The sequence below is a fragment of the Anguilla anguilla genome, chromosome 11 (assembly GCF_013347855.1).
Source record: "Anguilla anguilla isolate fAngAng1 chromosome 11, fAngAng1.pri, whole genome shotgun sequence".
Classification (NCBI taxonomy): Eukaryota; Metazoa; Chordata; class Actinopteri; order Anguilliformes; family Anguillidae; genus Anguilla; species Anguilla anguilla.
The window spans coordinates 27,919,999-27,933,055 of NC_049211.1; the positions used below are offsets into that span (position 1 = coordinate 27,919,999).

At 49.6% G+C, this 13,057-nt stretch overlaps 1 protein-coding gene across 5 annotated transcripts in view; it reads left to right on the forward strand.

The window, feature by feature from the left end:
• Window positions 1-13,057, forward strand: part of znf385a (zinc finger protein 385A) — an 89,966-nt gene that overhangs the window by 49,651 nt on the left and 27,258 nt on the right. For 4 of the 5 annotated variants that reach the window (XM_035382720.1, XM_035382723.1, XM_035382722.1 and 1 more), the window contains exon 3: window positions 8,337-8,447. In XM_035382720.1, the coding sequence (XP_035238611.1) occupies window positions 8,337-8,447 (111 nt within the window). Of the gene's footprint in view, window positions 1-3,204; window positions 3,841-8,336; window positions 8,448-13,057 lie in introns of those variants that run through there. The other variant, XM_035382725.1, reaches the window with a different exon arrangement.

Here is a 13,057-nt window from a genome sequence, read left to right on the forward strand (position 1 = left end):
TGAGCAGTTATGAATTTGGGTACGTAGCCTTACGTAGTGCTTATGAAGGCATTAGGTAAGGCTCCTTAAACCTCTCGTTCCAGTAAAGAGAGGCCAAATATTGATCTTGCAACACTGTTATCATTCTGCATTATCTTTAGAGCAGCCAGAACAACTGGTGTAGTTACCCACATCTCCACCAGGTGGGGATGTTAAAGCAGTTTTCAGGCAGAGGTGATGCTGCATGCACGTGTGTATCTGCCCAAGAAAGATCATCTCCACCTATACAATCCATTCCACATTATGTACTAACCCCTAAGGATAAGTGAGCTTGTTGAGATTGGCTGCCGTTTGAACAGGTCCACCCCTGGTATATGCAGTCAATGTCTGATGAGGTCGTCAGCCGTGCGTGACGAGCAAAGACACCGTCTTGCACAACCTTGACCATGACGTGCCTATAAGCAGAGGGACACGCGTGCATTCAAAGCGATGACATCACGATAAGTCAAAATGCGTGTGCTAATCAGTGCAAAGAGGAAAAGCCAAGACACCAAACTCCCAGTAAGCAGTTCTCTAATGCAAAGCTTAGAAAACGCCAACGGTAAAAACAACAACCATGACAGAGACAAAACACTCAAATCCAGTGGGAGTTTGATGAAAATTTTACCAAAAAATTTGCAATGAGGCTTTTGGCGTACCCCTGTTCTCTAAAGACCTCCTCACCCCTTGATGAATGGTGAAGTTTGGATCTCAGTTTTAAGTCAGTTAAAGAGGGTTAGTTGTTCCAGAGTTGTGTGTGGGGGGGGTTAGGGTGCGTGGAAGCCACGTCGATTGCGTAGGTTGTCATGACGACCCCGGAACGGAACGCGCGGCATTTGGGCCCGTCGCGGCGGAGACCCAGCGTGGGACCCTTAAGCTGGGGTGGATCTCTGCCCTGGCGGCTTAACTCTGTAAACACCCACAACCCCCCTCTCCGAAGGCCCGCTCGCCGGGCAGTATTCTTAGCTTTGGTGACATTTCTACAGGTCCCGACTCCTCCCCGCAGAGGAGATCTGTAAACGTGAGACGGGATGGGTTTAGCCAGCCAGGGATGGGTTTGATTGAGAAAGAGAGGTGGAGAAATTGAGTAAGAGGGCAAGGGCAGAAGAGACAGAGAGAGAGTGAGAAAGAGAAACACGACTGTCGTTGGATGACACGCTGCCCATTGAGAGCAGGCTGCGCTGGTCTGAGTTGGGTTTTAACGCTTCTGGATCTGGGTTTTATAGCTGAGCACTTGGCTGTCTCAGGCAGTGGGTGAACAGGATCCTTCCTCAGGCATCATGGGATTTATGCCATTCGGGCCTAGAGCTCTCCTGTGTACATCCTGGGGCTCCAAAACTAGAGAATGCCATGGGCTCAGTGAAATTAGGTTTTATGATTTAAAAAAAATATTTCCGTATTTCATTAATGACAAATTTTAGACTTCAGTTGTCCTGGGTCATATTATGATTACTGTAATTTCTTAAGTACTCTTATTCCTTCTCAAGGTCACTGAAATTAGATTTCATTTTTTCTTTTTGAAATGGATCTCTCTGAATGTAGCAATACACAGTCTTCACCCCCCTCCCCCCCCACAGATCACTTGACCCAGACCGGCTAATCCCCATGCAATCTTGAAGTTAAGCCTGGTATTGATACAGCTTGCTGGACGTTGGAGATCTCTATGGGAGGTCTGACCCGTTCGTACTTTGAACCTGAATCACAGGTTGAACCCTAGCCCTTAAATCTAAGCCCAAATGAAGAGGACAGAAATAGAACAGTGAACAAGCCAAACACAAGAGTCCCAACAGGGCCTAATGGTATCCCTTTATTGGAGAAACAACCAAACAAAACAGACCTTTCTGCTGGAGTCACACCAAACATAACTGGTAGTGCAACCTTTCCTTTCCCAAGGGACTTACAAATTCAAGAGGAAAACATGAGAAAGGAAGTTTCTCCTTGACCTAACCCCTCTATCCAGTCCCACACTGAGCCCTAACTCATGTCTGGATCCAGAGATGCTAGCAGTAGATCAGCGGTCAGGACTGCTCAGGTAAGCAATCTGCCTCCAGTCCCTTTAGTCAGTGACTGTATCTGTATCAAACTAGCCCTGCTCTGCTAACCTTATCTGTGGATCCACCTCACCCTGACTTCCTGTTCTCATCCAAGCCCCGCCTCCTGTTTCGCTAGCCACACCCCACCCCCTCCCAGCAGGCCCGCGATCGCCGACGATGTCGCCTGCGATTGTCTAACGGTGTCGCGCCGCCACCTTAAAAGGACGCGCGAGGCCGTTTCCCTCAGAAAGCCGTCGGCTGCAGGCCTGGCGGTCCCCGTTAACGAGCTCGTCTCATTGGAGCTTCAAAGATCAAAGGCCCACCCGGGTCTCTTTATAGTCTTACCCAATTAAAACCACAGCAGGGGCCTCAGCAAGACGCCCTGTATCGTTTCCTCACTAACAAAGTCTCGCGGCGAAAGATGAAAAAAAACGTTTTTTCCGGACGACCCGCGCGCCCGGAGAGAACAGCCCGAGGGGAAATGTCATAATCAGGGTTGTAAATACACCCAGAGGAGAGAGCGCAGCGTTTATAGCGTTCTGTTGGATTTGGCGGGGCGGGGGTTGGCGTCCTCAGAGAAAGAGAAGACGTGGAAATGAACTCCCATGCTCCGCTCAGGCTGAGCCGGTCACTGTGTGTCGGATGATACGCAATCTGCCCACTGACTTCAGAGAATGGGGGGGGTGAGCTGGTCAAGGGCTTTTTCGACACACTGACATCTGACGTTCAGTTACCAGAGCTGGAGTTCCGCTTAGTTAAACTCGTGCCGGAGCTGAACTTTAAAGGGACTTTTGCTTTAATTGGATAGCATGGCTCCGCCTTGGTCTCGATGGGTGTCAGTGCAATAACTTATGTTTTGTTTATTATACTTGCATACTTGCTATTTTTGTTCTGCTCTGTAGCCTCCTGTGCTCTGTAATTTGCCCCGGATCAGGGCGCCTGCCAAATAAACCAGAAAGAACAGCAGAAATGAAACAGATGGCTACTTGTACAGTGTGCAACAGCCTTAGAGCAAATGCTAACACTGTGTACCTTTGCTAAGGCTCTGTCACCTGGCTGCACCTGTGTGCCCCCTGCTTCCTGCCACGCCTCCCCCCCCACCCCCCACCCCCCACCACACTGCTTTGGGTCCCAGTGCACCTGCAGAGACCTGTAACTCAGCCAGAGGGAGGGAAGAAGGGGCGAGGGGGGAAGAGAGGGGCTTGAGAAGGTCAGAGCTGACTTTCGGAGTCGAGGGGGTGGAGAAGGAGTTCTGGCCAAGGATCACAAAATTCTGATTAAGAGTGAGAGATGAGCGGAAGAGAGAAAAAGAAAAAAAGGAGAAAGAGGGAGTGAGAGAAGTATCACACAGCATACTTACTGCAGCTGGACAGTGTGTGTGTGTGTGTGTGTGTGTGTGAGAGAGAGTTTGTGAGAGAGAGAGAGAGAGAGAGAGAAGCAGAGCACAGAGAGAGGGAGAAAGAAACAGAGCAGAGAGAGAGAAGCACAGCACACAGAGAAAGAGAGGGGGGGTGAGAAAGAGAGACTGAATGGCAGCGAGGTCCCGGCAAAGGCAGAGAAGTTTTATAGTAGAGACAGACTGACAGAGGAGAGAACCACCATCAGCACACTGCATTATACTGTACACAGACCTATCATTTAAAGGAGAGAGAGAGAGAGAGGCAGCATGTTTCAGTGACACACACACACACGCGCTCTCCCGCTCACTCTATCACACGCTCACACGGACTGGCGCGTACTCAGGGGACCGATGCAGCTCCAGGCTCCCGGCAACGCCGATGAAAAAGAAGTGAGTAAAAAAGCGCAGGCTAAGGGGTCTGGGGGGGGGGGGGGGGGGGGGGGTGGTGGCTGGGGGGGCACAGAGACAGAGCCCATTAAGGGCCGGTTGCTGTTGTTTTTTAAAGGCAATGGCAACCTGAAGGTGCTCTGGGGTGAAACTCAGCTGCAAAGGGCATCTTTTAATCCGCTTTGTTGCTACGGCGTCCAGGGTGTTCCCAGAGTTTGTGGCGGATCAGACCGTTTTCGTGCTGGCAGGAATTCAGCGATGACTCCATGGAATGTTTCTTCATCTGCAGAAATTAATCCGGAGATCTTACCGGAGACGGAAAGGGAAAGAAAATGCCAGGGTTTTTTTTTCGGTGAGAAGGGAATGTTCACGCCGGTGTCACGGGGAGAGATGCGCTGCGGTGTCGGCCGTCTCTCGAGCGCAAACTTTCAGAACCGCTGCCGTCCACAGTGTGCCTCGCCGCTGTCTTCTGTCATGTAATGTACCGGCTTGATATTAATTTTACGCTAAACTCCAGGGTTGGTATTCAGTTGGGACTTCAGGGTGAGGTGGATTCAGCTGTTTCATTATATGCTAGGTCATGCATTTACGTGCTGGTTATGGTATGTGTGTGTATTTTTATGCAATGCTAGCAACCTAGCACTTGCCCTGAGTTCTACTGCCCTATAGCCTTTTTGAACTGTGCACCAGAAGGTAGACTCCTTCCTTCTGTGGAATAGGAGACAGCAAAGCTTCACGGGACTAGCAGGGAGGACAAAAACAAAAGAGGAGAGAGGAGGAGGAGAGGAGACTGAAAAAAAAGCTCCACATCTCGGAGATGAAAGAGTGAGAAGCTAAATGGGTGTGTAGGAGCAGAGACAGAGGGAGCCAGGTGTGTCAAACCCAGCTCTGGGGGGAGGAAGGTGTTTGGGGGGGGAAGGGGGTGGGGTCATGGGAACTGTGCCGTGCAGCTCCCCTGGCCTGATTGGTCCGTGTTAATCAACCCTGTTCATGTAGCCCTGTTCACTTATAGAACGCACTGTCCTTTATTGAACAGGTACTGGTTATGACTGAGGGTTCAGCTATGTTCATAAAAAGTGACTGACTCTACTGGGTGAAAATGGTGCCCTTGAAGCAGAGGATTGTGAATATCTTAATCTGTGTGAAACATGCATTGTGTGTGTCCTTGATTTTATCTAGCTTGGCTATCTGGATGTTGTTTATGAGAGTTATGATCTCACACTACTGTTTATATTTCTAAGTGTTTGTGAATGTCATTGCAAACTTCTTGGGACAGAATCAGAAATGAGGTAATTTTTTAACTTTGAGTTGAGAGACACATGGGTGGCAAACATCAGTCTTTGTTTTCATAGTTTTTTACGTTAGTTTTTGACGGTAATCATCTGCGACTAGGTAAAGTGTTTCTTGGCTTCTGAGCCCAAGACGGAGTTTGTTATTTCTTCGCTCTGTTCTTCTTGGCTTCGGAGCGGAAACGATGGCGGAGCTGCTGATTACAGTTTAGCTCAGGTAATGAAAGGGACGATAAAAACCCCTAACGATCGGCCCTATTTCTGTCCGCGCTGGCCAAGGCCGAGCTGGGCGACACCCAGAACACGGGCCCGAAGGAATGCACCGACTCAGTACCGACCCGCGGCCTCTCAGACGCCAATTACCCGGGAGGTGAACCGCACCCCACCATTCCTCCCCTTCCCCTTCCTGCCACCAGGGTCCCTGAGGAGTCGGTCACCCACCCTGTCACACCCACACTGGATTTCAGACCGCGGCTCATTTTGTCGGGTTAATTAAAATCCCATGCGACGGCTGGTTTGTCGTTTACGTTGCCGTGGTAATGAGCAGCGAAAGCCGGTCACCGGACTGCACACCCCGGTGTGGCTCCATTTGTTATTAAAATGGGAGGAAAGGAGAGATGGGGGGTGTGTGGGGGGGGATTAGGCAGGGGGGCGACTAGGGGCTGATATTCCACAGATGTTGTATGTCAGCCCTGATGTGGGACCTCGCCCAACGCCCTCCCCTCCCCTCCCCCTCATTCTCCATCTGGGGGACATTTGTATATTTACTTTTTTTCGGGAAGAGGGGGGTGGTTGCTCGGTTACCATTCCCTCTGCTGATTTCGGTTTGATTTGGGGAATATTCACATCATTGTCTCTTCCCCCGCCCAGATACTCTAGATTGCTGTTTCTGCCCACTGCTGTTATTGTACTTATTGCTCTGGGAAAGAAACACATGCCTGTCATCTTTTCAGTTTCAGCGAGGCTAAAGTATGGCGCATTATTTCGAGTCGACGGAGAGCGTGCTATTTCAGGGCTGCCGAGCGGCGCGGTCGGTACAGCCGCTGACCACGAGCGCGTCCCCCGCTGCGCCGCCGGCCGGGGCCGGGGCCGGGGCCGGGGCCGGGTGCCCGCGGTGGCGAGACTCAGTCGGTCTTGGCCCTCCCTCAGTGGCGCGGTGTGGTTAAGTGAGCCAGGCTTTCTCAGGTTACTTCCATGTTAGTTTCTCCTGAAGACACGCCCTGGGGCCCGTGGCCTGCTCTCTCTCAGTGAAAAGTACATGGTGAACATCTGCCAGTACAGCATGGACTGGGTGGGGTAATACTGTACACTCACTGGATCCAGGGAAGAGGAAAATGATTCAGAGGAGCTCACACACTTGGGCTGCAGTGATCATAACAATAATAATAATAATAATAATAACACAATAATAATAATAATAATAATAACAATAACATCACCATAATAATAATAACCATAATAATAATATTTAATAATATTAATAATAATAATATTAAAAATTATAAAAAATAATAGTAGTAGTAGTACTAGTTTTTGTTGTTGTTGCTATCAGAACTGTCTCATTTAGCCAGCCCACTTATGGGCAGTTTTTGGCTCATGACATCAGCGTGCACATGCACGCAAATATAGACAGTGGACCTGTCACGACAATAACGCCAATAATTAGTCAAATAGTGCTAGAGTTCCTGTGAGCTTACACAACGCATTCTGCGAACCCCAAAATAAAGCGTGGCCCCTAACCCACAAAGATGAAAGACTCCGGCATGCTGATGGATTCCCAGAAATAGCTCCCCGAGGTCTTTGTTTCACTGGGTCTTGGGGGCGGCGGGAGGCAGGGGCTTACCCACGGACGCTAACGCTAGCCAGTTAAAATTACACTGAAGGCTTGGCACCTGAGCGACTACAGCTGCAGTGGAGGGGCAATTAGCTCCAGGCAGGCACTGAGCACGGTTAGTGGCAGGCACTGAGCACGGTTAGCGCGAGGCAGGCAGTGAGCACAGATACAGACACTGTGTCCAAAGCATGTCCTCATACCAGCGCAAACTGGGGCTTATGAGTGACCAGGGCAATGGGGCCATTTTTCACTGAAGCAGCCTGGAGCTGCATATCTGGGCCCTGTTTCACGGAGCAGGATTACTTATCTCCGCTGGGTACCCGCAGTAAAACTGTATAACTGAGTAAAACCCAGAACCTCCTAAATCTGAAACATGTACTGGATAAAAAGAGCTGTTCTGGGTTTTACTCAGTGCAGTGCAGCTAACTCAGTAACCCTGCTTCATGAAATACCTCCCTGGCTAACCAAGCCAGCCTTCAGCAGCATAGACCGCTGCCATGATTTGGACCTGCCCACAAGACAAATGAGCAGAATTACACAATTATATAAAAAATTGTGTGCTCTAAGTTTAAATACTTATGAGATTCCACCAGTACTACGTTTTTATGACTAGATGTGTATTTTGTGAGGCTGTAATTGTTGATGTGTATTGTGTATGGATGTGACTGTAGGTGTGCATTTTGTATGGATGAGACTGTAGGCATTAATTTTGTTTTGTGCATCATACTAACTACTGGAAAACAGCAGTATTTTCTGCCCAGTGGACCATCCTGGCTAAGATAAATCAAGAACAATTAATGAATAAACCCACTGCTCTTATTCTCTGCAAGTACACGTGGCAAATAAAGGCCAGTATTATTCACTGCAATTATTATTATAATGTGTGCTGGCTTAGATTTCCCAGTAGGATTAACCATTTCTATTGTAAAACTAATGTGTTATTTTCTAATGATGGAACCAGTTCACTTGTGGAGTTTTGGTACTGTACACTATAGGCTACAAACGCACTACATCACTACGTATCGCTCTGGATAAGAGCGTCTGCCAAATGCCTGGAATGTAATGTAAATGCCTGTAATGTACATCAGCGTGCCCCATCACAGCCAACAATAACACACACTCTGCACTGCCCTACGCCCATACTCAGTCATGGCATATCACATCAGCCAAGTATTCATGCAATATGAATGCAAATACTGTTCCAATATGATTATATTAATTACAGTCAAGTTATTCAGTCATTAGACTTTATCGAGCCTGATGGCTAAAGATTCCTGCAACGACTGGCTCAAAGTGAAACTTTCTCTGAAGTGTTTCTTCCCTCTCCCCCCTCTCTCTCCCCCTCTCTCCCCCTCTCTCCCCCTCTCTGACCGCAGATGGACCCGGTTCAGAAGGCCGTGATTAACCACACCTTCGGAGTCCCGCTGGTCAAGACCAAGCGTCCCGTCATCTCCTGCAATGTCTGCCAGATCCGCTTCAACTCCGAGGTGAGCGCTGAGGGTCGAGGGTATGGGCTACCTCACGCGCCTGCGCTCTCCTGCCCCCTCCCCCCCCCCCACCCCCACCCCCAACCTCACCCCCACCCGACATGAGTGGCGAATCCCTGCACGTATGTGTGTGAGACCGTGGTGGCGTAACACAATCACATCGTAACACAAAGGCAGTGTAACAAAATAGCGGCATAGCAGAGCAGCACTGTAACTGAATAATGCAGTAATGGTATAATGGCACATGTGTGTGCACTTAGGCCAATGAGAGGAGGGCCTCTGGTGGAGCTGACGGTTTCCAGGAAGTGATGACATCTCTTGTGAGTCAGGTGCACATCTGACCTCCCTTGCGTCAGAGGAGAAATGGATTGGCCGCCTCACAGAGCTCGAAGGGCGGGGCTGAGCCGAGGTTAGGTCATCGTGAACCAGCTCACAAAAATAAGAGTTTTTTTTTCCCCCCGGGATTACAGACGCACATTAGTGTCAGTGCAGCAGAGAGCTCATTGGAGTCTTGGGTGTGTTTTTAACCCGAATTCAGTGTCCCTCACACTCCTTCCCAACCCCGCTGTGGAAACAATTACGCAAACCCCGGCGAACTGCCCTTCCTGAAACCTTCAGATTATTCCCCCGCAGTGCTCCTTCCCTCCGGAATCCACACATTCACCTCCCCTTCTTCCAAGTGCCAGATTATTCATGTTGGTTATAATATTTCCTGAAAGCTAAATTCGGAGCGCTCTCCTTGACAGGACTGGGAGAAAGAAAGGGAGAGAAAGACGGAGTAAAAGGGAGAGAGGTCCTTGCAAAATATAGCCCAGCCTCACCAAGGAGAGCAACCTGTCACAGGAAACCATGGCTGCTGAGACAAAGTTGACTCTGTGGAGGGGTAGAGACAGAAATGTGTGTTCTGCTACATCGCGAAAAACACCACAGAATAAGAAAGGTTTCGCTTTGAAAGTTCAGGGCAATCGCCCCTCTCACTGTTTCAACAAAATGAGTGAAAATGAAAAAGGTTTTTAAATATTACTGGAAGAAAGAGAAACGCACCCTCAGGCCGACAAGCGCACTACAGTTTGTGTATTCGTACCAGCGGGGGAAAAAATTAACAGGAGGAGGAATGGAAAAATAAAATATTGAGAATGATGGAGGGGGAGAAAGAGGGATAAGATAGAGGAGAAGAGCTTGTAGAGAGGACAGGCCTGGTCCGTCTTCCAAGAGGAATAAACGCAAATGCTAACGTTGACGGGAGAAGCCATGTCAGAGAGAGAGGAGGAGGAAGATGAGATGGATTAGAGGAAGCTGCAGACGGAGAGACATTCGCTGCTGCTCCCGATATCTGTGAGCCCCGGCCTAGCACCATGTCATACTGCGGTAAATATAGTGTGTTACAGTCGGAAACAAGAGGCTTGTGAGGCTGTTCTTGGGTTTCCTTCCAGAATTTGCATCATTGGTACCATATTCATAATTCCCAGAATTTGAGGTGTGCTGTTCTGTTGCCTCGAACCCTTTCTCTCTAAATCTCTTTCTTGGCGAAGCAGGTTAAACAAAGCGTATTTTCTTTCTCACCGCGGCGTCGCAGTTTTAATAGTTTATAGAGGAACATACCGTTTGTCGCGGCCATTTGAAATTATGCACGGTGTAACGCACTGGTTTATAGAGGAACATACCATCTGTCGCCGCTGTTTTAAACGACACACCATCCAAACGCACTGGTGTTTACCAAAAATATCAGGGCGAGTATTTCCTGAGTAAACATCAATCATAACCGCGGACAGCTCCCCCACGCTGAGATGCTGGAAGGGAGTCCTTGTGCCCTGTTCAGCAGAAGCACGCACCCTGAGCGAGCGCACGTGCAGAGTGGACGTGCTGGAACGCTGCAGGCGTGTCGGGGGCCCATCCGGTGGTGGCAAAGCTCGTTTGACAGCTCATGGTTGTCCACTGCAACTCGCCAAAAAATAAGCCAAAATTTTTTGCTAAATAAGGCAAAAGGATCGCCAATGAGGTGTGACAGTTTGACGCATTTCAGGATTTGTCAGTAGGGTAAGAAAATTTCACTTGTCAAGTTAAAACAAGCAGATATTTTCTACTTGAGAGAATGACATTAGAGACCACTTGTTAAGACAGACCTTTTTTTGCAGTATCGTTCCTAAGCCATGCAAAGTTTGACACATAAGCATGTCTGTAAACACTGACGCAGGTCACCCAATAAACCATTAAGCACTTTAACTCCTGGTGGAGGGGTGAGGGAGTTCTATGACTCTTAACAGCTGTTGGCTTTATTGGGTTTCCAAATGATTTCGCCAACGCTCCTCCCTTCGCCCCCCCAACCTCGCCTCTCCTGGGGGGTCATGCCAGAGGACGGGGCACGTGCCAGGTTTGGGGTTTCACCCGACAGCAGAGCCCGACTCAGCTGCTGAAACCGGACCCCCGATCCAAACCCCTCCCCCCACCTGCCCACCACACACCCCCAAATCACCACCTCCTCAAACATCTATCTTCCTACCACACAGCCCCAATCCAGTACCCCCCCTCACCCATCCCACAGAGCAGGCTGAGCCCCACAGCACACGCTGGGCCCCACAGAGCAGGCTGAGCCCCACAGCACACGCTGGGCCCCATAGCACAGGCTGGGCCCCACAGAGCAGGCTGAGCCCCACAGCACACGCTGGGCCCCATAGCACAGGCTGGGCCCCACAGTGCAGGCTGAGCCCCACAGCACAGGCTGGGCCCCACAGTGCAGGGCGAGCCCCACAGCACAGGGTGGGCCCCACAGCGAAGGTCGAGCCTCACAGCGCAGGTCGAGTCCCATAGTGCAGGCTTGGCCACACATATTTTCTACTTGAGATAACGATATTAGAGACCAACACTTGTTAAGGTAGACTCTTTTTGTTCTGGAATCCTGTTCGTGTGATTAGCATAATGAAACAGCCAAGTACAGAACAAGTATAGATGAGAAAAAAATGACTGAATGCCGAAATGTTCGTGGAAACGTTCTTACATACAGTTTACGATCAAATGTGATCGTACGCATATTTTGTGAATGAGGCCCATTGATTATTGAAAAGAAAGGTGAAAGTGTCCACACAGTGCATCGGGGTTTCTGCTGTCGAACCTCCTCTTTCTCGTGTCTGCCTTTGGTATACTGTTGTGATGATGCAAGCCTGGGTCTGGCCTGATTTAACCTGTGGACATGCTGCTCCGCACATGTCTGGCACTCAGACTCAGCTTGTTTCCTTCCTGGAAGTACCAGTACAACTCAACAAGGAACGTTTTGCACCGAGTCCTGTGTTTTTATTTCCTCCAGTGTGGGAAAAATCTGGCAGCGTAAAGCCCGAAAAGTTTTCTGTTTCCCAGAAGTGCGTTTTGCGGCAAGCTGCGGATTATGAAGTAAAGCGTTCCTTCATTGCAGGGGATCAAACGCTGTTCTCGCCCAGATGGGCTGCTGAAGGGAGCTGCACGTGTAAACACACTTCAAGGTTGTTTAGATGGAGGGTTTTTCACATTTTATGCAAGTTTCCTAGGAATTCTGACTCTTCAAATCCAGTAACATCCATGAGGGGGGTGGGGGGGGGGGGGTTTAGGTGCATGTGACAGTACTGCATCAGCAGCTGTTCATCAAGGATGAAGGGCCTTTCTGAAAGCACATTGAAAGCATGTTAGCTTGCATCTGGGGTGGGGGGGGGGATTTCTCATTTAACAACCAGTTAAACTTCCATCTCCATTTAATTGCTGTCTGGGTCTTGTTCTGTTACTGCGCACCGCAGCAAGGCCTTGTTTGGAGGAGGATCTGTGGCTCTGTGGTTCAAGCGAAGTGGCGGGTCCCATTCCCGGAAGGCTGTTAGTTCAGTACCAGGAGATTCCGCTTCCCCCGTGCCGGGCACTCCTCATTACTGGAGCCCCCGCTGGGATTAAGTACCCTGCCCGGCACTGCGCTTGGAGGGTGAACCTACAGATTGAATTACCTCATAAAGAAATCGAGATAATGTTTGACCCCCCCCAAATTGGATACAGCTGATCTCCCTGCACAACACACAGCGAAGGGTCATGCGCTCTGTCGATGAGTGGCTAGGCTCCCATGTTTTGAATTATACAGTGGTTTAAAAGTGGTTGGTTCATTTAAGCCCAAAACCGAGGTCTCTCCGCAGGACTGAGGAGAGTGGTGGAGTGGGAGTAGGGTGGGGGTGGGGGGGTGTGAGGAGGCGGAGGGACTCTGCCTTTGGGGGTTCAAGTGACCTTGTTGTTCTGCAGAGGGTGACATCACAGCCAGTTCTCCACTGCATTAGCCAACGTAATTGCCGCAGCACAAGCAAGCTGCCTCCCTCCCTCTAAGCCTCTCTCTCTCTTTCCCCCTCTCTCTCTTTCTGTTACTTTCCCCCCCTCTCTCTCCTTCTCCATCCCTCTTTCTGTTACTTTCCCCCCCTCTCTCTCCCCTTCTCCATCCCTCTCTTTCTGTAAAGCTCCCTATTTCCCTTTCTCTATATCATCATTTTTGTTGTCTCATTTTCCCATTTCTTCCTCTTTTCGTACTGTCAGTCACTCGTTCCTCCTTCCTCTTGTTCTCTCCCCTCTCATCCTTCTCTCCCTCTATCCTCTATCTACTTCCCGATCCCTGT